This window comes from Diceros bicornis, chromosome 6, assembly GCF_020826845.1.
Source record: "Diceros bicornis minor isolate mBicDic1 chromosome 6, mDicBic1.mat.cur, whole genome shotgun sequence".
Lineage (NCBI taxonomy): Eukaryota > Metazoa > Chordata > Mammalia > Perissodactyla > Rhinocerotidae > Diceros > Diceros bicornis.
In genome coordinates, this window is record NC_080745.1 from 88,344,754 (window position 1) to 88,365,718 (window position 20,965).

The 20,965-nt window shown below is 46.4% G+C and overlaps 2 protein-coding genes across 5 annotated transcripts in view; one reads left to right on the top strand and one right to left on the bottom strand.

The window, feature by feature from the left end:
• The window catches only part of EDRF1 (erythroid differentiation regulatory factor 1), a 43,730-nt gene extending 34,729 nt beyond the window's left edge, over positions 1–9,001 (top strand). For 3 of the 4 annotated variants that reach the window (XM_058544258.1, XM_058544256.1, XM_058544259.1), the window contains one exon: positions 8,163–9,001. In XM_058544258.1, the coding sequence (XP_058400241.1) occupies positions 8,163–8,325 (163 nt within the window). In that variant the 3' untranslated portion in view covers positions 8,326–9,001. The remainder of the gene's footprint in view (positions 1–8,162) is intronic. The other variant, XM_058544257.1, reaches the window with a different exon arrangement.
• Positions 9,002–9,903: 902 nt separating this feature from the next.
• Positions 9,904–19,021, bottom strand: MMP21 (matrix metallopeptidase 21). The gene is made up of 7 exons (XM_058544260.1): positions 18,274–19,021; positions 17,350–17,899; positions 16,203–16,342; positions 15,824–15,965; positions 14,520–14,777; positions 12,022–12,194; positions 9,904–11,753 (listed from the first exon to the last, which is right to left on the bottom strand). Exons 1-7 carry the CDS (start codon positions 18,988–18,990, stop codon positions 11,454–11,456), a joined length of 2,280 nt encoding a protein of 759 aa, XP_058400243.1. The 5' UTR covers positions 18,991–19,021; the 3' UTR covers positions 9,904–11,453.
• Positions 19,022–20,965: the final 1,944 nt, after the last annotated feature.

Consider the following 20,965-nt stretch of genomic DNA (forward strand, 5'->3'; position numbering starts at 1 on the left):
TCCCCCTCCCTGGCCCCATTCCTTAGGATCTCAGGGAGAAAGCATTTTGTCTTTACCATTAAGTATACCATCAGCTGTGGGGCTTTATCAAGTTGAGGATGGTCCCTTCTATTCCTAATTTGCTGAAAGTTTTTATCCTGAATGGATGTTGAGTTTTTGTCAGATGCTTTTGGTACATATATTGAAATGATGATACCATTTTCCTTCTTTAGTCTGTTAATATGGTGGATTACATTGATTGATTTTTTTTTTTTTTAATATTAAACCAGTTTTGCATTTCTGGGGTGAACTCCACTTTGTTGTGTTGTATTATTCTTTTTATGTATTGCTGGGCTCCATTTGGTAATACTGTGTTGAGGATTTTTGTGTCTGTCCGAGGGGGATCACAGTTCTCTTGTAATGGTTTCATCTGGTTTTGGTATGAGAGCAGTGCTGGCCTCATAAAATCAATTTGCAAATGTTTCTTCTATTTTTTGAAAGTGTAGAATTATTATTTCTTCCCTAACATTATATAAATACATAATACAATTCAAGTTGTCTTTTTCTTCTTGAGTAAAAAGTTGACGTCGTCTGTTGTCGAATGTATGGGTTCACAGGGTGCCTTTATTATCCTTTTAATGTCTACAGGAGTTTGTAGTGATAGCCCTCTCATTCTGATATTGGTCATTTTTGTTTTCTCTTTTTTTTTTCCTTGGTTAGTCTGGTTGGAAGTTTATCCGTATTATTGATCTTTTCAAAGAACTAGCTTGATTTGATTTTTTTCCCCATGGTTTTTGTAATTTTGGTGTCATCGATTTATGCATTTATCTATATTTCCTTCCTTCTGCTTGTTTTGGGTTTAATATGCTCTCTTACTGGTTTCTTAAAGTGGAAGCTTAGATTACTGATTTGAAACCTTTTTTTTTTTAGTGTAAGTGTTTACTGCTATAAATTTCACACTGCTTTTGCTACATCTCATAAATGTTATGTTTTCTTTTTCATTCAGTTTGAAATAATTTTTGATATTCCCTTAGACTTCATGTGTTATTTAGAAGTATGCTGCCTAATTTCTAAATATTGGGACTTTCCAGATATCTTTCTGTTATTGATTGCTAGTTTAATTCCATTATGTGCTGAGACCATAACTTTTTGTATGATTTCTCTTCTTTCACATTTGTTTAGATTTGTTTTATGTCCCACAATATGGTTTGTCTTGGCAGATGTTCCATGTGCACTTGAAAAATACAGGTATCCTACTGTTTGGGATAGAGTGTTCTGTAAATGTCCGTTAGATTACATTGGTTCATAGTATTCTGTATTCCTGCTGACTTTCTGTCTGCTTGTTCTATCAAACTAAAATTGTGGATTCATCTGTTTTTCCTTTCTGTTCTATCAGTTTCGTTTCATGTATTTTGAAGCTCTGTTAGATGTATACACATTTAGGATAGTTATATCTTGGAGAATTGATCCCCTTATTATGTTTTTGTTATTGTCTGTTTTTGATATGAATACAGCTACTCAGCTTTCCTTTGGCTAATATCTTTTTCTGTCTTTTGCTTTTAACCTAGCTTTGTCATGTATATTAAAAGTGAGTTTCTAAAATGGTATATAGTTGGGTCTTTTTTTAATCTAAACTTATAATTGGTGTCTTAAGACCATTCACATTTAATGTTATTATTGATATAGTTAGATAAAATCTATCCTCTTGCTAGCTATTTTGTTCTGTCTTTTTCTGCCTTTTCTTAATTGAACATTTTCTATGATTCCATTTTATTTCAATTGATTTATTATTTATACCACTTTTAAAATTTTTTGGTGGTTGACCTAGGGTTTACATCCTTTAATCAGAGGCCACCTTCAAATAATATTATACTGCTTCATATGTAAAGACCTTAAAATGGTATTTTCCCAATTCTTCCCTCCCATCATTTGTACTATTGTTATCACTCATTTTACTTTTACATGTCTTATAAACACACAATACACTACTACTGTTTTTGCTTTAGATAGTTACCTTTTAGAGCAATTAAAAATAAAAGAACAAGAGGGCTAGCCCCACGGCCTAGTGGTTGAGTTTTGGGGATGCTTCGCTTCAGTGGCCCAGATTTGGTTCCCGGGCATGGACCTACACTACTTGTCGGCAGCCGTGCTGTGGCAGCAACCCACATACAAAAAGATAGAGGAAGATTGGCACAGATATTAGCTCAGCACAAGTCTTCCTCAGCAAAACTAAATAGAGAAATGAAAGAACAAGGAATTTATTTTATCTTCATTATATTCCATTTTTAGTACTGTTAACTTCTTTGTATAGATAACCATTTTCTATCTGGTATCATATTCTTTCTGCATGAAAAACTTTCTTTAACATCTGCTGAATTCTTTCCATTTTGGTTGTCTGAGAAGGTCTTTATTCCTCCTTCAGCTTTGGGTGGTCTTTTGGCTGGGTACCAAAATCTAGGTTGACAGACTTTTTCTTTCCATGCTTCAAAGATGTCCCTCCACTGCCTTCTGGCTTGTGTGTTTTCTAACAGGAAGCCTGCTGTTATCCTTAGCTTTGTTTTCCTGTATGTAATGTGCCTTTTTTTCTCTAACTGCCTTCAAGATTTTCTTTTCTATTTCCCCCAGCAGTTTGAACATGACATGCCTCTGTGAGTTGATAGTTTTTTTCCTTCTCAGTATTTTTATTTCTTCTGCCTCATTCTGTATTCTTTTTCTGTGGTTCCAGTTATACCTATGTTGGACTGTTTGATATTGTTCCACAGCTGTTTGATGTTCTGTTAGTTTTTTACACTCTTTTTTTCTTTTTGTGTTTCAGTTTGGGTAATTTCTATTAACCTATCTTCAAGTTCACTGATTCTTTACTTGGTTTTGTGTCGTTTACAATTGAACTTGTTGAAGGCATTCCTTATCTCTGTGACTATGTTCCTCATTTTGGGTATTTCCATTGGGTTCTTTCTTATGGTGTCCATCTCTCTGCTGAAGTTACCAATCTGATCTTGCACACTGTCCACATTTCCCATTTGAGCCTTTAACATATTAATCACTGTCATTTTAAATCGCCTATCAGATAGTTCAACAGACGTGTCATATCTGAGTCGGTTCTGTTGATTTTTTGTCTCTTGGCGTGTGTTGTTTCCTTGCCTTTCTACATCTCATAATTGTTTGTGGGAAACTGGACTTCTCATGTAGGACAGTCGAGACTGAGGGGAATAACTTCTTGCCTGTCCCATGTTAGGCCTTTAGTGGCAGGGGGGTAGTTGGGGGGTGCATTCATTTTTCTAGTCTGGAGCTGAGCTGTGGTTACCTTCTGTGCATCACAGGCTTCAGATTCCTTAAGCAATGCCTGGGTTTAGGGTGGAGCAGGTGTGCAGAGGGTTTTCTTAATGTCTGCTCCACCTTTAGCTTTAGGTCTTCCCTTTGCACGGCACTCAGAGATGGCTGTCTTCGTGCTTTTACAGCACTCCAGCCTATTCCACTCTCACTTGTCCTTCAGGGCTTTTAGCCCGTTAGGGCGGGGAGGGGCACTTGGCCAGGCCTCTCAGTTGTTTTGGGTAAGCCTCAGTCTTGGCAGACACTGGGTCCCTGAGTCTCAGGGCTCTGGCCTGACACTGCTCCTGCCCGTCCCCCAGGGGAGAGTGTTTTTCCTGCTCCCTTCCCCGTCTCTGCATCTCTGTCACCTGTGCCCTAAGGCTGACATTGCTTGTTGCCTTCCTCTCCCTTTGCCCACCCCTACACCCTGCATTGGAGAAGGGTTCAGGGGGGTTGCCTGCCCCTCCTGTAGCTCTTCCCCTTGCCTAGGCCTGCACTGTGAAGGTCCCTTTCTCAGCCTATAAGACGATGCGAACTCGTCCCATACCTGCAGCCCTGGGGGCCCCACACTCCCTCACCAGCCCTCACGTGGCCTCTACCAGCCCATTAACTATTTTAGCTCAATTCTTCTTTGTGGTGTCTGGCTGCATCTGCCCTGGTAAGGAGGTACTTTCCCATCTCTCCTTGTATGGGCCTGTCTATCCTTAGTTTTCAGACTAGTTGGTTGCCCTGCGACCCCAGCTCTCTGATGGATTTAAGCAAAGTCATGAACTTGTAGTTTGTCCTGCTTTTATTGTTTTTGTCATAAGGGTGGGAATGATATTTTTTCCAGCTCTCTACATTCTGAGCAGAAACCCCATCCAATAGTTGCTTTCGAGTTGTTCTCTGTGGCCTAAGGAGAGCTTGCCCTTTGGGAGGAGCACTCAGTGTTAGGGGCACTGCCGTCTCACCCAACCCGCTGTGAGTCCTTGGCATCCGCTCTGTGCCCTGTCACTGCTACACGGCTCGGTGTTGATGTGTGTGCCACAGTTCAGCAGACACACCTGTCTGCTGAAGAACCAAGGCAAAGGAGACAGTGCCTGTAGTGACACACAGCTGAAAAAACTCACAGCTTTTCCTGTTTAACAGCCGTGGGTAAATTTAAAAAAATTTTTATTGGTTTCCACAAGGTGGCAATATAAATATGTTTATGAGAAACACAGTGATTCATTGATTTTTACAAATCAGTGGTTTGAGTAATTGACTGACAGCTCAGTCTTATAATATCTCTTGTAATCATAACAGTCATATGTGTGACCTAAGTAATTTTTATTTTAGTGGAGGGTCCTCTAACCTTCTGTTTATTCAGGTTATTAATATTCTGTTGAAAAATATTTTAATCTAAAGTTTTCATGCATGATGCATGAGAAGAGTTCCTGGACCCAGTTCCAGCATGTGTGTGGAGTCCTCCCCACACCAACAAGCACTCCTCGGCTGCCAGCAGAGTGTCCTAGAATTCAACTCACTTCTGACGCTCTCTACCCAGAGATAGAATCCGATTCCACAGGGAAAGGACTCAGTCCCACAAGACCGCCCTGCACTTCAGACCCCAGCAGGAAGCCCAGGTTGTTGCCTGTGCTTCTGACCGACTGGCTATAAATAAGGTTCCCATGACCCCGTCCTTGGGTTCGATTAATTTGCTAGAACAGCTCACAGAACTCAAGAAAACCCATTTACTCACTAGATTACTGATTTATTACAAAGGATACGAATCAACAGCCGGATGAACAGATACATAGGGCGAGGTCCCCAACAAAAGAGCTTCTGTCGTCGTGGAGCTTGGGGCCTGGCACGGTGGCACTGGGAAGCGTTCTGGTTCCCAAGGTGGAATCTCTCCGAAAAAGGGCCCATGAGCTGTCCTTTGGGTGTTTCTGGAGGCTTCATTACGTATCATGATTGAGTCATTGGCCACTGGCAGTTCATTCAACTTCAAGCCTCTGTCCCCTCCCTGGAAATCAGGATGGAGCTGCAAGTCCCAGTTCTCTGATCACAGGCTAGTTCTCCTGGCAGCCAGGCCCCACCATCGGGGGGGGCCCACGGTCACCTTCATCAACAGAACAAAAGACACTATCACACTGAGGAAATTCCAAGGGTTTTGGGACCACAGCTAGGAACTGTGGAGGAAGACTAAATATATATGAGAAATATATTTTGGTCATCTGAATGGTCAAATATATGTTTCTTATAAACTACAGTATCACAATACATAAAGCCCTATTTAGCTAATTTGTGTTAATTTTTCAAGGTTTCTTAAAGACAGAAATGTGATATTTGTGTTAATACAATTAATGTGTTGGCAAGTTTAAAAACAGAAATATTGGTGACTAAGTCAATGACTGTCATGTGTCACTGATAGGAAAATGAAAGCATCTATGATTCTGTGGTGAAGAGGACACCATCCTGTGCCACGAGCCCCGGTATTTCACCATGAGTTAGTGAACAGTGCTTTTTGGAGTTAAGGGAAATCAAAACTAGACTTTAAAAGAAAGGAAACATTAATACCTTTATGTTTTGACTATCTGTTTGCCACCTCCCCCAGCAAAAAAAAAAAAGAATAAACCGAGTTTAGTAATTCAAATCCTAATTTCCTTGGACTCCTAAAGAATTGCAGTGAAATCTAAGAAAATTAAGATGCAATTAAGATGCATTTAATTTAAAACAATTTTGTTTTCCTTTTGAGATTTTGCAAGCCCTTCCTCGTATGACAGCTGCCTTGGCATTGTCCTGCTAGAAATGCTAGTTTTGTCTGTTGGGTTGTATTTTTCCTTTTTGGATGAAGAATTTATTTGCTCTTAACTGTATTTTAATATTCATTGCTTTAGCAAGATTGGAGCCTCTTGACCTGTTGATGGCTTTGGGGTTTAATATAATGAAAAATTATAAAAAAATAGAAGTAATCTCTGAGGGTTTGGGAAGCCCTTGACCGTAGTGCAGAGAACAGATCCTTTAGGTTTATGGGTTGTTCCCAGCCAGTTATGTAAATTTAACGTTTGGTTAAGATTGGTAAACAGGAAAATAAAAGAATGTAAGCTAGTTGCCTTTGGAAAAAAGATAACCCTATGAAATGATGGGACTCTCTGAGTAGAGGTCATAGTTCAATGAAACTGTTGAGGAGAGCTGATTAAGGAAGGGAATGATTTGTAGAAATTGGATGATGAAGATTTAAGATTCAGAATTATGATCAGAACAAATCAAAGGGTTTTAAATTTATGATCCCAGCAGCCATCAGTTATCTTTAGGCATCCAGCTAAAATGTGATATCATTGTCCATGGAGAATGATTCATATTTGGAACACCATTTCTGATTGTGAAGTGTTGTTGATTACTGTCAGTAGGAGTTTAAATTTCTTAAAAGGTTGTTAGAGGTTTCATGAATTATGAATCTTAACCCCCCAAAAACACTAAAACGTAGCCATCTTAGGCCAAACTCCAGCCAGTGAATGCATTTTGAAGAGTCACTTGTACTGTGCCATGGGTGGTGTTGAGGGAAAGAGAGGAGGAGGTTTGCCTGATAAAAGAAACAGGAATAAGAGGGAGAGGAGAAATGGGTCTCTGAAGAAATGGGCCGTGTGAGCCGGCCCACGATGGTTCCAGCCTGGGCCTGGGGTCAGGCCAGCCACAGTACGGAAAAGGTAGGTCCTGTTGAGCAGGAGTGAGGGGAGCCGTGAAAGAAGCGAGAGAGATTCCTTACAGCCTGAGCCTTGATGTGGGCAAGGGGGAGGTTCTGACTGCTGGTTTGCTCCCTGCAGGCCTGACGGGCACTCGGGCAAAGGTAGACAGCATGCACGTTGGTGCGTGGAAAGAACACAGCATTTGAGGTTAGAAAACATAATGTTTTGACCTCGATCCAAGTTATTTAACCCTCTGGGCCTTAGTTTTTACATCTATAGAATAAGAATACGAGTCTTTGCCCTTCTGAGGTGACACGGTTTTTGTGTGGCTCCAGTGTGGACGTGCACACTCTCAGGAGTCGCAGTGTCAGCTGTTACCTTGTCACGTGTGGCCAGAGGTCTGTATTACATCTGGACTTGTTTTTTTTTTAAAAAAAGGATGCTAGAAATGAACTGCCCTGTAATTACTGGTCTTTTCCAGTAGTAACATAAACATAATCCATTGATCTCTCCTGTGGGGGAAATATTTTCAGAACAAACTGCAAATTTAAGTTTTTGTTAAAGCAATTTTTAAATGGAGTACAGTCTGGAAGCCTTCGGCTGAGGGGCATTCTTCACAGAGAAGGTGCACTGACCTTTTAGATACGTGGCAGAGCAGGAGTTCCTGTGAGTCAGCAGTCTGTGCTTCAAGTCCTAGGGGATTCCAGGCCAGGGAAAGCCACCCCACGGCTGCTTCAGACGTGCGCTCGCTCCCCGTCTGGGGGTCCTCGGGCTGGGCGTGGAGAGTGGAGGAAATACTGGAGAGCTTTCCCATGCCCTGGCCTGTCTCCACTGCATCTTCTTCAGAGCGTGGTCTCGCACTGTGCCGCCTTCTTTAACGCATGTCTTCCTCCAGCTCCTACCTCAGCAGAATGCAGCCTCCATGAAGGCTGGGACTGGGTCTCTTTTGTTCACTGCCAGGAGCAGTTCCCGGTACATAGTAGGCACGCAGAGATTTGTAAAAAGAGTGAACACTGGTTTTAATTGATGTATTGAAATAAATGTCTAAAAACAGACCTACAAGCAGTCGGTGCAAGAAGGTTGGGATGGAATAGGCATTAAGGGAGCACCTGCTTCCCTCCGAAAAGGGGCAGCTGGGCCGTTACCGTTATTTTGGGGATCCCTTTTTGAACTCTTGGTGGGCATCACTGTTCACCTCTCCTTCTTTGTTTTTTTTTAACCCAGCAGTAACATTGAAGAAGATGTCGTCCTCAAAACCAACAAGCAAATTTACTCCCAGCTCTTGAGAGCTACTGCTGACAAAAATGCAACTCTTGTGGAAAGAATCGACGTTCTCATCCATTTGCTGGATCAGCTTGCCCGTGGCGGTGCCAGTGCCGTTCAGTGACTCACGCCCCGGCTGTGGCCACAGGGATGCTGTCAGTGCCTTCTGCACTCGGGGGCTAGTGTGTCCATTTGGTGCTTCGTTTCATTAAATATGAGGGAAATATCCACTTAAAACAGGCACAGCAGTGGAAACAGAGTTCTCATTTCCCGTGACAGGCACAGCACGGCTGAGTCCTTTGTCTTCTCCTCTGAAGTGCTAAAACAGAATCAGACTTAACGCTCCCAGCATTTGTTTCTTGGAGAAGTACATGGTACCTCAATATTAATAGACTTGCTGTGATGCAATTACAGTTTTAAATATTTTTCGAGTATGTTAAGCTACATGGGTTTAAGATATAATTATTTTGGATAAATGTTACTTTGGTCAAGGGACCTCTTATCCAAATGATTTTAGTGGTTCAAGTGGGTTAAAGAAACTTCCTGTACATCTACGTTTCCTTCTGAATCACACAGAAAGAAGGCTGCCTTTTTAGAAGCTTCAGTGCGGGATTTTTCGAAGGCTAGCCATCGTGCAATTCTCTGTATTTAGTGCATGTTCTGAAGGGTCTGCTTTTCTGTGACTTTGTATGACAGTTGATCAAGAATAGGTACTACTACTTTTTTTTTTTTCGTTTTAAACTTGAAACTGTGAATAAGGTAAGAAAACTATTTTGAATAAATAAATTATTTATTTAAAATGTCTTTGTATTTTTCCATTTCACATTCTGCTCATTGAGTTTTTATTTGAACTGGTTTAATTAATAAATTTTACAAAGTAAAGATTAAAAACACTAAACATCAAATTCTTCATCCACTAAATTCTCACTGGAACATTACACTTATTGCTTGCCGCTGCTGCCTCATGGCTCTGGTCCAGTTGCGTAGACACACTGTTCTCCAGTGCCCGCAGTGTACACTGCTGGACTTGTCGTGGTTAGTAATCTCAGTTTCACGAAAGGTAACGTAACCTAGAAATCAAGCATGCTCTCTCCTGTCAGGGGGACGGTTTGGGTTGATGTGTGTGACCCTTTGTAGACAAGAGCCTGCCCCTACACGTCCGTGGGCCTGAGTGCAGGGGGAGGTGCTGCCGATGACTCCAGGAGTGCGTCTGCGGTCCTGTTCACCGCGGATCCTCCGGGTCACTGGCAGCCGCACCTCTGGAGGAATCTGAACTGTACGAGAGACTGTCCGGAGCACACTCGTTCTGAGCTGAGCTTTTACAGACTGCTCTCACACGCCGAGACCGTCAGGCGTTCCCCTGGACCGTGCGTTGACGTCCGTCGGCTTGGCAGAACTGTCCCGCCGTTTGTCCGCTTCCTTGTTATTTAGTTTGCATTGTTCTTGGGACAGATCTGCATCAGTTTTCAAACGCTAGTCATCGAAGCCTTTAAAGTTTTGACTAAATTGTAAAGCAGTTGTACAAAATCAGCGACATCCCGTATGAGGACGGCTCCTCCTGTCTCGCCTGTGGCAGCACGCACAGAGAAGGGCGCTGTCTTCGCTCTGCTGGTCACACCTGGACATTTCCACTGATTACATCTAATTTTGGATTACTGAATTAATCCAAAAGGATTTTCTGCCTATGCAGAAATAAGCAGGGGTTAGATGTTAGAGTTCTGTCTTCTAGCCTCTGTCTTGCCGAGCAGCCTTTCAGTCAAGAGGAAAATTTGTTTTTAAGCAAGAAGATATAAATTATACCTATCTTCACTTGTCAGAGCAATAATATGAAAGTCCCTACAGGGGGAAAAAGGTCCTTTTAAAAAGTTTTTGTAGGGGCTGGCCCGGTGGCATAGTGGTTAGGTGCACACACTCTGCTTCAGCGGCCCGGGGTTTGCAGGTTCGGATACCTGATGCACCGACGCACCACTTGTCAAGCCACGCTGTGGTGGCATCCCACATAAAATAGAGAAAGATGGGCACGGATGTTAGCCCAGGGCCACTCTTCCTCAGCAAAAAGAGGAGGATTGGCATCGGATGTTAGCTCAGGGCTGATCTTCCTCACAAAAAGAGAAAAAAAAAGTTTTTGTAATCTGATTTTAAAGCTTCTTGAAGTGCTTGTGTTTTAGCTGTTCCTTTAGAAGAACTGTGGTATTTGTAGCCTGATCATTGAGACGACGGAGTCTTTTTCAGTTAATTTCAGTGCCCAAAACATTACACAGACGTTGGAGTTTGTGTTAAGAAGCCGTAATAGCTATTTTATCTGGAAGTTAAAGGGACATAATGCCTATCCTAGAGATAACTGACATAGGAAAAATAAAGTTATCCAATTAGCTTCAACAGTCTTATTTTGGTTGTTAGCCCTCAGATCATAAATCAGCTGCCATATAAAGGGTTTCCTGCTCTGAAGGGGGAGAAGCACATTATATGAATTCTAGCGAGCCAGACAGCTGTGCTGTTCAGGACTGTTTGGGATGCAGGCCTGTGCTCAAACGAGAGAGCACTGCAGGAATGGAGAGCGAGTGCCAGGGCACCAGGCTGCACTGGGGAGCAGGGGCAAGAGCGGCTGCTGCGTGAGACCTTTGGCAGGACACAGCTAGGGAACTTGAGTTCCTTCGACTAGAAATGTGCACGGCAGTATCTGGCCTGCTGCTGACAGAGTTATGAAGATCAAGAAATACATGCAAAAACTTTTTGTACACTGTCAAGTATTAGAAAAATATAAATAGGAAGTTTGGAGTGGTTAATTCGAATTCTGTGACCTTTTCCATCGAATCCCCAAGTTTTCATGCAGTAACATTTCCATGCCCTTAGCGGGCGGCATCTTCTGTGATGGACCCCATGGCTATGGCCGCCTTCCCATCTACCCATGAAATCGGCGGGAGGAGGGACAGACAGTGTCGGGAACACGGCTACAGAACCCTGGAGAGAATGGACAGCAAAGACAGCGATTCCTCAGGATTCCTTTTTTTTTTCAACCTTGCCTAAAAAAATTGTAAAATTATTTGGTGAATTATTTTTTTGACTGAGAAATTGACTTTTAAATCAAGTATTTTAAAAGTTTAAGTAATGCTTTTTCCATGGGGTTTTAACTTAGGGAGCCCTCGTCACTTTGGTTACTAAAACTCTGGTTTGTTTTCTTTGTAAAAGAAATCAGACTTTTTCTCTTAGAAGAGAAATCCTTTGACTCGCTCCGTTTGCCTACTTTTCTCTTCACATATTCAGGGTGGAGGCATGGACGTCACAAACGTCAAACCACTTCTCTGAGATAGATTGCTTGGGAAATAGGCCATTTGAAGGAAGCCAAGGGTGCTGCTGTTTGTCCTTGTCATTGACGACTTTCCAGTATGCATTGCCTTTGAAGAAGAAAATGGAGTTGTGTGCGTAGGAGTAGTAAGCTGAATCTATATTTCTGAAAGGATGGTTTTGTGGCTCTATTCCTGGAAAAACTTCAGTAATCTTCCTTGGATAAGAATCAAGTACTTGATTTCTATTGACATCAAATGCAAACACCTGCAAAGCAAATAAGAAAGTAAGACTGGCTTTTCTGAAAATCATTGATTTTTAGGTTAATTTATAGTAAGGAGGTAAGTAAATCTGTGGTTTGCACCAAATTCTCTGGGCTTGAAGTTCCTAATAATTATCCATATGATGGGATGATCTGCCATTGCCTTGTAGGTCTGCAGTAATGAGAAGAGCTTTTAACTAAGAACTTGGTCATCTGATAAATTTCAATTAGGGATAACAGAAGCAACACCCGGCTGGGAAGCCGTCTACTTACGAAGGACTCTTTGAAGAAGTAAATTAATTGCTTTCTTCGGTCATAAAAGGCAGTGTCCAGGGGACTCGGGACGCCAGGAAATCCTTCTGAAATCAATTTGGGGTAGCTTTTTCCTCGTTCATCTTCTGTGTGGGCCTGATCATTGTCACTGTCATATCTCCAGTACTGACTTCCTGAGAGCCAAACAACAGATTTTAACGCGGCTCATTACTGTTAAATCGCAGGAAACGGCAGAGGACAGCTTGCATCCCAGGCAACTGTGGTGTTCTGCCGCGATCCCGGGACGAAGCCGGCCTTGCAGCATCTGACCGAAGCCTCCGCCCAAATGAATGACTCCCCAGGTCTGGAATTACTTCCAGATTTGACCCCAGGAATCCACTTTTCTTAGGCATCATTGCTGCAGTTAGAATGCTGGCTGCCTTTCATAGCCTACCCCAGCCCTTTGGCGCTCATTGAAAGCAAAATCAAAACAACAAAAATCATGTGGTCTTTTTCCCATAAGCATCATATTTTTCTCCTCTTCCTTTATAGTCTAACGATCTTCCTTCTGTTAGGGCCCATGGGTTGTCCTGAATCATTTTCCTATCCTAATCAATATAAGCCCTCTTTTTGCAGGAAAAAAATCATGAAAATCATTATCATGAAATCATTATTAAATTCTACCTTTTTCCAGAGTTTGGAATCATTTAGTTCCACCAGCAGCCCCATTTTACAAATGGGGAAACTGGAGTAGAGAAAGTTGAAGCAATTCACCCAAATTCAGACAGCCTAGGTGGACCCAGGGATACAACCCAGGGCTCCCCAGTTCCACCCAATGACTTACCCCCTCAGCCTATGAAATAGTATCTTGGATTTTGCTCTGTTTCACTTCAAGTTCCCAATGCTAATTTCGTGCTCTGAAACAGCACAGGATTATTCTAAGCTTTCCTTATTAGCTCCTAATCCTGAGTATCTGGCATATTGTCAGCATACAATAGAATAAATCCACTGAGTTAGATCCTCTTGTGTTCACAACTCACAAAACATTGCAAGGGGTTACGTTCCTTGGCAACCAAATAGTATATTTGGGAAGGTTTGCCATTGAGAAGAGTGTGACGTACGTCCAGCCAGAGGTGCAATTCACTCTAACTGCAATGTTTTTTGAATTTAAAATATTCACAGCAAGTTAAATTTAAGATGTTTTCAAAGCTCCAAGAATAAAATACAGCTGTATTATAGCAATCCCCTATGATGACCTAATTGTACAATTAAGAGTCCTTGAGTGTTGCCAATACAAATTCTAGCTCCGGACTTCTTACAGCCTTGAAAGATGTGCTTCCAACTCGGAAAGATCCAGACTATAAAAGTCCACCCTGAGGCAATTGCTTTATGTAACTGAACTTAAAATAATTCTTCCTTTGTGTGATGAGAAGAGACATTAAGACCAAATTTATACTCAGGTTTCTTATGGCAAAATTTGCATTCAATGTTCTTTCAGTTTGGCTCCTGCCTCATTAACTCTTTCTGAGCTATTTAAAGCCACATGGCTATACGACTAGGATTCAGGCAGAGTCCGTGCACACAACTCTGGGCACAGGCTCTGGGAAGGGGAAGAAAAAGCAGTGCCACAAAATCACGGTTTGTGATTGGACTCCACTGCCTCTGGGACACAGGCTTGTGGCCCCGGGCATGGCGGCCTCTGAGCCAGCGGAAGTGGCAGCAAGAACGCCCCAGGCCTGCCCTCTCTGTGTTCACCAAGGCCAGCAGGCCCCCCTCCATCTCTGCCTCCCCGCAAAACAGTGATCCTCCCCGCTCAGAAACTGCCCCTGTTCCGGGCTGCCCTCGGGATGAAGTCCAGCGCCTGACCCTGGTGTTCGAGGCTCTCCGTGCTCAGGCTGACCCCGTCTTCCCAACCGCATCTCGCCGTGTGAGCACCCTGCCACTCCTCCGTGGGCTCGGCTGTCCCCCAGATACGCCTTTTTCATGCCCGGCTGTAAGGCTTTGCTTCTGCTTCCTGCGTCTGACCAGCTCCATTCCCTGCCCCCCGCCCCGCCACACACACCACTCCAGGGTCCTTTCCTAGGTCCTGCCCATCCTTCAAGTCTGGGTCAAGCCCTGATGTGGGTGGTGCCCCCATCTGACTCCAGGTGGCAGTCATCATCTCGTCTGTTCATTCTACTCCTTCAAAACATACTTCTCCTGTTGGAAGGCTGCTAAGGTTTTTTTCTCTCCAGAATCAGATTAAAACTTCTGAAGGGAGCGCCCTTGCTTACAGTTCTTTGGCAACCACCTCAGCGCCTAGCACCGTCCATTCACTCATTCATTCGTTCACTTGATGCATTCAGTGCCTTCTTAAAAAGATGTGGCTCACAGGGCTTACAGTCTGGTGGAACAGACAGGAATTAAGTACGTAACTGCAACAGCATTACAACAGATTCCCTGCTAGGGGCTCAAAATTCTGAAGGTTGTGAATGCACTTGTGTAATAAAGGAAATAGAGCCACCCATAAGAACCTCTACCTTTAAAAAAATAACGTTCGTCTCTTCTCCACGTCCAGATGTGGACAAAAGCGTCTACGTTTTGTGTTGGGATTCCGTGCCATCCAACGAGGATTTGGATAGGATCCCCGTAGCGTGTCCGGTTGTTTCGGTTTTCATAAAGCCAGTACCAGCTGTTGCGGAAAAAATATGTGCTGAATCTCACCATCACTTCTCCATAGTGGTTTCTCTCTTTGCGAATCCAGTCAAACGCAGTATCAAATGATCCTTCACATGAACCTTAAAAAAGAAAAGAAAAGTCTAGCCACTTGTCACCTCCTGCAAAAACCAACTGTTCCTACTTTCATGTGTGACTTGAATAGAGACAACTGCAAAGCTGGAGTTTTCTATTAAAACATCTTAGAGCAAGACACCATATGAGATTGGAAATAGACTTTCCCTGGCTGAGTGGAGGCAGCTGGAGGGACCCCCCCGGCGGCCCACGACAGCCCTGGCTCATGTGAATTGTTCTGGCTTCATTATTAATCCAGTTCCCGGGAAAGTGTCTCAGTTTGGATGCTAGTTACATGATCACCCTAAATATAGCTGATGCCTCTTCTGATGGCCGATCTGACGTCACTAGAGGGAAGGAGTTTGGTTCTGGGCACACACAAGAGTAAGATTTCCACTGAGGGAAATAAATGTCGTGGCATCTGTTATTCTCCAAAGATGCTGAGTGCCGACAACAGGACGGTTTGAACAGAACAGAAATGGGATGGTCCCTGTTTTAAGTGGAAAAGTGGAGGGTAAGCTTTCCTTCCCCTCAGTCTCTGTGCTAAATCATTAATCACTTCAGTTAAATAATTAACCACTAGTACGTTGGCCTGAACAATTAAATAGAGGTTAATTCTTATCCTGGCAAGACTATGCTGTTCTTTGCCTTGGGATTACAGTAAACTTCTTCCAGAGGATTCCAGTTCCCGTAGCTCTCATGGGATACCATGGCCTGGCATGCACTTGTGGCCCACTTGTGTTTAGAAAACCACCGCATTCTCCTCCTTCCTCCCAGGAATGTAACGTAGCACGTGAAAGAGAGGACGCAGGAGGGAATCTCCAGGGAGTGGGTTTTGCTCTCCACCAGTGGCTAGTCTGGGCATGTCCACCTGTCACTAAGAGAATGAGCATCACAGAGCTAGAAGGCAGCGGCTCCTGGGTGCAAGTGACTTGCACTATGTTGTGCTCCTGGGGGCAGCCTCCCACTGAGGGCTGAGTGGGTCCAGTCAGGCTTTGGAATCCTGAGTGTCCTCTGTGAGCTGTGAGGATGAACTCCTCCAGAACAGTCTTACCATACAGTCTTTGAATTGCTTTTCTGTCTGACCAGTCCAACTCAAATGCGGGCTCCTGGGGGATGTAATTTGGCTGCATTATGGATCCTGTCCTGTAGGTGTGAGGCAAGCCAAGGACATGGCCAATTTCATGGACGGCCACCTGGAAGCAAACATAAATCACGGGTGCGGCACCACCCAGTGTCTGAGCACCACTGGGTCCCATCCCGTCACAGAGGGCAGGCCTGTGCCTCGAGAGGAGAGGCGCTTGTTAAGGAGAAGGGAAAGACAATGAGAATCGGGGAACTTTCTCAGAAGGATGGACACTTCCCTGGAGGAGCTCCAGCCCCTGCTGCGCTGCCCTTTGCAATGTCACTCCGAGCAGTGGGAGACCACTTACTTTGAGAAGGCTGATGCCCGTGTCACTGGTGGGAGGTGTGAAATGCTCATCGTCGTCAAAGTGAATATCGCCCAGGCGCCAGGCGTGTGCAAACTCCTGCCCACTCCCGTCAAAAACCCGAGGACAGCCCAGGTGCCGGCCTGGCGAGGGGAGGGTGTGTCAGGGTGAATTAGGAGTGCCCACTGCACAGATGCCTTACCTCTGGGTCCTGGTGGGGTTCCGGCTTCCAGGGCCTTGTAGTCCAGCGGCAGAAGCAACAACCCCTCAACGTGAGGAGTGCATTAGACACGGGTGGTGTGTAAACAGTGTGTGTGTCAAAAAGTCTAAAGACTATTAGAAACAGAGCTCGTCCCAAACACTGTGGGAGCCGAGAGGATGGAGGCTGTTCCACTCTGTCGGGAAGGGTGGGTGTGGTGGCGTGGGGGTGCTGTCAAAAGGCTTACGGAGGAGCCAAGATCTGAGCTGGGTCCTAAGAGCTGAGCTGTCATGAAATAAAGGCAGGGCATCCCAGTGGTCACATCCCTTAACGTTTGTAGTTTTTCAATAAACTGTGCCCTGTATTTCTCACAGTGGGAGGTTAATCCAGTGAGACCAGCACCTCTAGTCCCCAGATGGCGCTGCAGGGAAGTTACCTGGTCCAAACCCACCCAGCTAGGAGGTGGGGGGGCTGGGCGAACCCCACCCCAGCCACTGGCTCAGGTCCGTAGACTACACTATTTCTCCACAGGAGGAGGGAAGGGAGGCGTCAAGTTAGGCCTGGTTTACTTGTACTTTGATGAGCACACTGAGTTCTTGTGAGCAATGCTCACTGGGCTGACCTGCTCTGAGACAAGTAGAGGGACCCGCATCAGTGTCCAGGTGTGACCACTCTGGGCTCTGTGCAGGGTGACATGCCTGTCCCCTTCCCAGCAAGTTGTAAGCAAGATCTCCAGAGGGCTTACAAGATGCCCATGCCCTGACAGGTGCCAGCTCAGAACACTCCAGGAGGCGGGGTTGGTGCCACCGCTCTGCAGGTTGTGACAGGCAAGCAGGCGGCCAGGGTGGGGTGACTCAAGTCAGCCTATTTGACCCGAAACTCCCATTATGCTAACTGGGCCCAACTCAGGCTATGCGGGACGGCAGGGAGGCACACGTCTGCTCTCCTTACCGCGTCCAAAACCCAGCTTTATGTCAACCGTGGCTCCAGGGCCCGTGAGGTCCTCCTGGAAGTCCAGTGGCATCACCTCGCTCCACATCCGGAAGGCCAGTCTGAAGATGTACCTCTGCTCGTCCACGGAGAGCTGGCTGCTGTAGCCCTCGCCCACCAGCCTCCAGGTCAGGGTCTTTTTGGAGAAGGCCCGGGGCCCCCCAGCGGGCGGGGGGTCCTCGGGCTGCCCGCCGGGCGCGGGGAGCAGCGCCTGCAGGAAGCGCTTGGGGCGGGCCTTGGGGAGCGGGCCCCGCGGGGTCGCCAGGGTCCCGGGCGCGGGGCGCGCCGCCTGCAGCAGGGGCCGCGTGTCGGGGACGCCGCAGCGCGGCCGGTTCATGGCCGCCAGCGTGGCCGCGTCCAGCTCCCCGCTCGCCGGCAGCGCGTTGACCTTCTGGAACCTGCGCATCGCCTCGGCCAGGGCGGCGGCCGGGGGGCCCTCGGGTGGCCCCTCGGGGCTGGGATCCCGGGACCCCGGGGGCGCCTCTGCCCAGCCGTATTTGGACAGGAACCGCTGCGGGGGAGAAATGCACGGGCTGCGAGTACGAGTGCGCTCCACAGGTGTGTTTATCTATGTTATCTACTTGTCTTAGATAACATACAGGATAGTCTATATTTGCATATTGTTATGCATATTTGTATTTACGTTGTGTACTTACCTGTGTTGTGAAGCATTTATATTCCGTGTTTACCGGTTATTTGTGCGAGGTCCCCCACCTGAGAAGGTGTGTGTGCACATTGTGTGTGCATGTGCATGTACGTGGGCCCATGTATGCATGTGTGTGCACATATGCGTGTGCACATGTGCGTGCATAGGAGTGCGCATGTGTGCACGCACATGGGCCGGTGTGTGCATGTGCGTGGTGCTGTTCTCGGGGCTTCTCCTACCTGCGCCGCGAGGAGGTCGGCGATGGGCTTGGCCCGGCGCAGCGGGGACGGCTCCAGGTCCGAGCGGTCCCGGCTGTGGAAAAGGGTCTCCAGCTGGGCGGGCCGCGGGGCAGCGAGCCAGCAGAGCAGCAGGGTCGGACGGAAGATGGAGGCAGCGCGCATGGCCATCGGAGCCCCGCTCTCCCGCCTCTGCTCCGTCCCCGTCTCCCTCCTCGGAGAGCAGGCCCGGAACGCCTTTATAAGCAGCCACAGGGAAACGACAGGTTTCCAAGCCCTTCTCACCCAGGCCTGAAGTGTGCCCAACAGCAGGCCCTGGATGTGCTGCCCTTTGAAGACCCCAGGACCACCCCTCTTGCTGGGCTGAGAATGTCCCCCCTCGCAGCCCCCATGTTTGCCACATCCTTGGGTAATTACATCCCCAACTTGCAGGCGCCTGCAGATTCCATCTCCATGGTGAGGGGCGTGAGGGCAAGTCTGCTGCCCAAGTGCACTGTGGAATGGCTCCGAGGGTCCCTGGGTCCCGTTGGGAGAGGCCAAAACCTCGCATGCAACAAGCTGAGACTCAGATCTGCACCTGCAACTTAACAACCATGACGTTAGTTTGCTCATAGTTTGGGTCCAGTTTTTTTTCTTGGTGTGCTGGGATTTAGGGATTTGTTTGTTTCTCTGACTTATTTTTTGCTTATTGTTTTTGTTTCTCTTTATAAAAGGAATCATAGTCAGTATAAGAGAATGTAAATTTTAAAAGTACAGAGAATAAAGGAGGAAATCCTATGATTCAGATGGTAACATTTCGGTGAACATTCTTTTTTTTTTTTTTTTTGTGAGGAAGATCAGCCCTGAGCTAACATCCATGCTAATCCTCCTCTTTTTGCTGAGGAAGACCGGCTCTGAGCTAACATCTATTGCCAATCCTCCTCCTTTTTTTTCCCCAAAGCCCCAGCAGATAGTTGTATGTCATAGTTGCACATCCTTCTAGTTGCTGTATGTGGGACGCGGCCTCAGCATGGCCGGAGAAGCGGTGCGTCGGTGCGCGCCCGGGATCCGAACCCCGGGCCGCCAGCAGCGGAGCGTGCGCACTTAACCGCTAAGCCACGGGGCCGGCCCCCTCCGTGAACATTCTTGCAGATACATATATTGTGTACATGTGTAGAGAAATATCTGTGTATAATTTTACATAAATCATATATTCTCTATTCTATTTTATTCCTTAAAACTCAGTGCACGGTCAGGGGCATCTTTCCGTGTTCATGAATACAGTATTTATCATTTGTCATTCTATGGGTCAAGGATTTTTATATGAGGATAAACTAGAATCACCTGAGGTTCTAGAACATGCCCTGGCCCACACTGCCCCTCTCAATTTCCCCTCAGGAAGGAGCCTCTTGGAGGAGGGGGACAGGAGGTGGCAGAGGACGGGGAGGAGAAAATTAGGCAGGGCCAGGTTCAGCTGCCCAGAATTTCTAACTGGTCGCGTCCAGAGAGCCTGAGGGAGGTGACTAAGGTCCCCAGGCTCTGTGAGCGCAGAGAGAGCTCAGAATTCCCGTGTCCAAGGTCCGGTAAGAAGAGCAAGCGTGCGAGTGTGTGGCGCTCTCCTTCAGGTCTTCATTCTTCATCATTCAGCAAATACTGGGTACCGTTCCGGGTACTGCAACACGGACATAAACATGATGAACCCATTCTCTGCCCTCGTGGACCTTATCTTCTAAGTGGGGGAGACAGACAGTAAACAAAACAATGAATGAAAAATTCACATAGTGACGGGGCTAAGAATATAACTAGGGAAAGTGAGTGCCCTGAGCGGGTGGGGAGTCAATATGAAGGTGGACCGACAGACCTCTTGCAAAGATGAAATTCTGCAATGAAAGAAAAATAAGGACACAGTCACATGTGATTGGGAATTTGGGGGCGGTGTAGGCAAAGGAAAGGACACAGGCAAAGGCCCTGAGGCAGGACCCCCTGGGAAGGCAGTGTGGCTGATGTCAGTGAAGGGGAGGGAGGTGGGAGGTGAGGATGGAAAAGAGGGGTGGATGGGCAGATGATGAAGAGCCTGTAGGGCAGATAATTTGGATTCTACCCTAAGTTCAGTGGGCATCTTTTGAGCAGGAGAGTGACTTTATTGATTCATGATTTAAAGAATCCTCCCAGCTGCTCTACTGAAGGTAGATTAAAAAGGGTGCAGCCCAGAGGCAGGTGCAGACTGCACCCTCTGGCCTGGCAACCCCTCCTGGGTGCCCCAGCACCCCTTCTGTGCCGGGTTGTCTGATGGCCCTGTAGCCTGAGACCCCTCACTGGGCTCTAGGACACTGGGGTTCCTGGGGCGGGCACAGTACTAGACTGTGAGCCCGGGGATCCATTCCAGGTTGGGTTCCTAGACCAGGAGTTTGGCCTGACGCTGGTGCTGCAGTGGCAAGGCCAGCTCCTGTGACTCCAGGAGGTACCTGGGACACTCACCGAGGTGCCTGCACAGCTCCACTCAGCTCCTGCCAGCTCGGAGGCTTCTGGGGCCAGCCATGTGCCAGGTGGACACTGGGTGTCCTGCTGTGTGGGGGGCATGAGTATGGTGTGGGGACCCTTCTGATTACTAAGGGCCACTCACTCCAGCTGTGTCCGCAGATCCTCACTCCTCCCACCCCCCGGGCTTCCTTACTGCACCCTCCCCCTCGCTCCTGTGGACATGATGTCCCAGCTC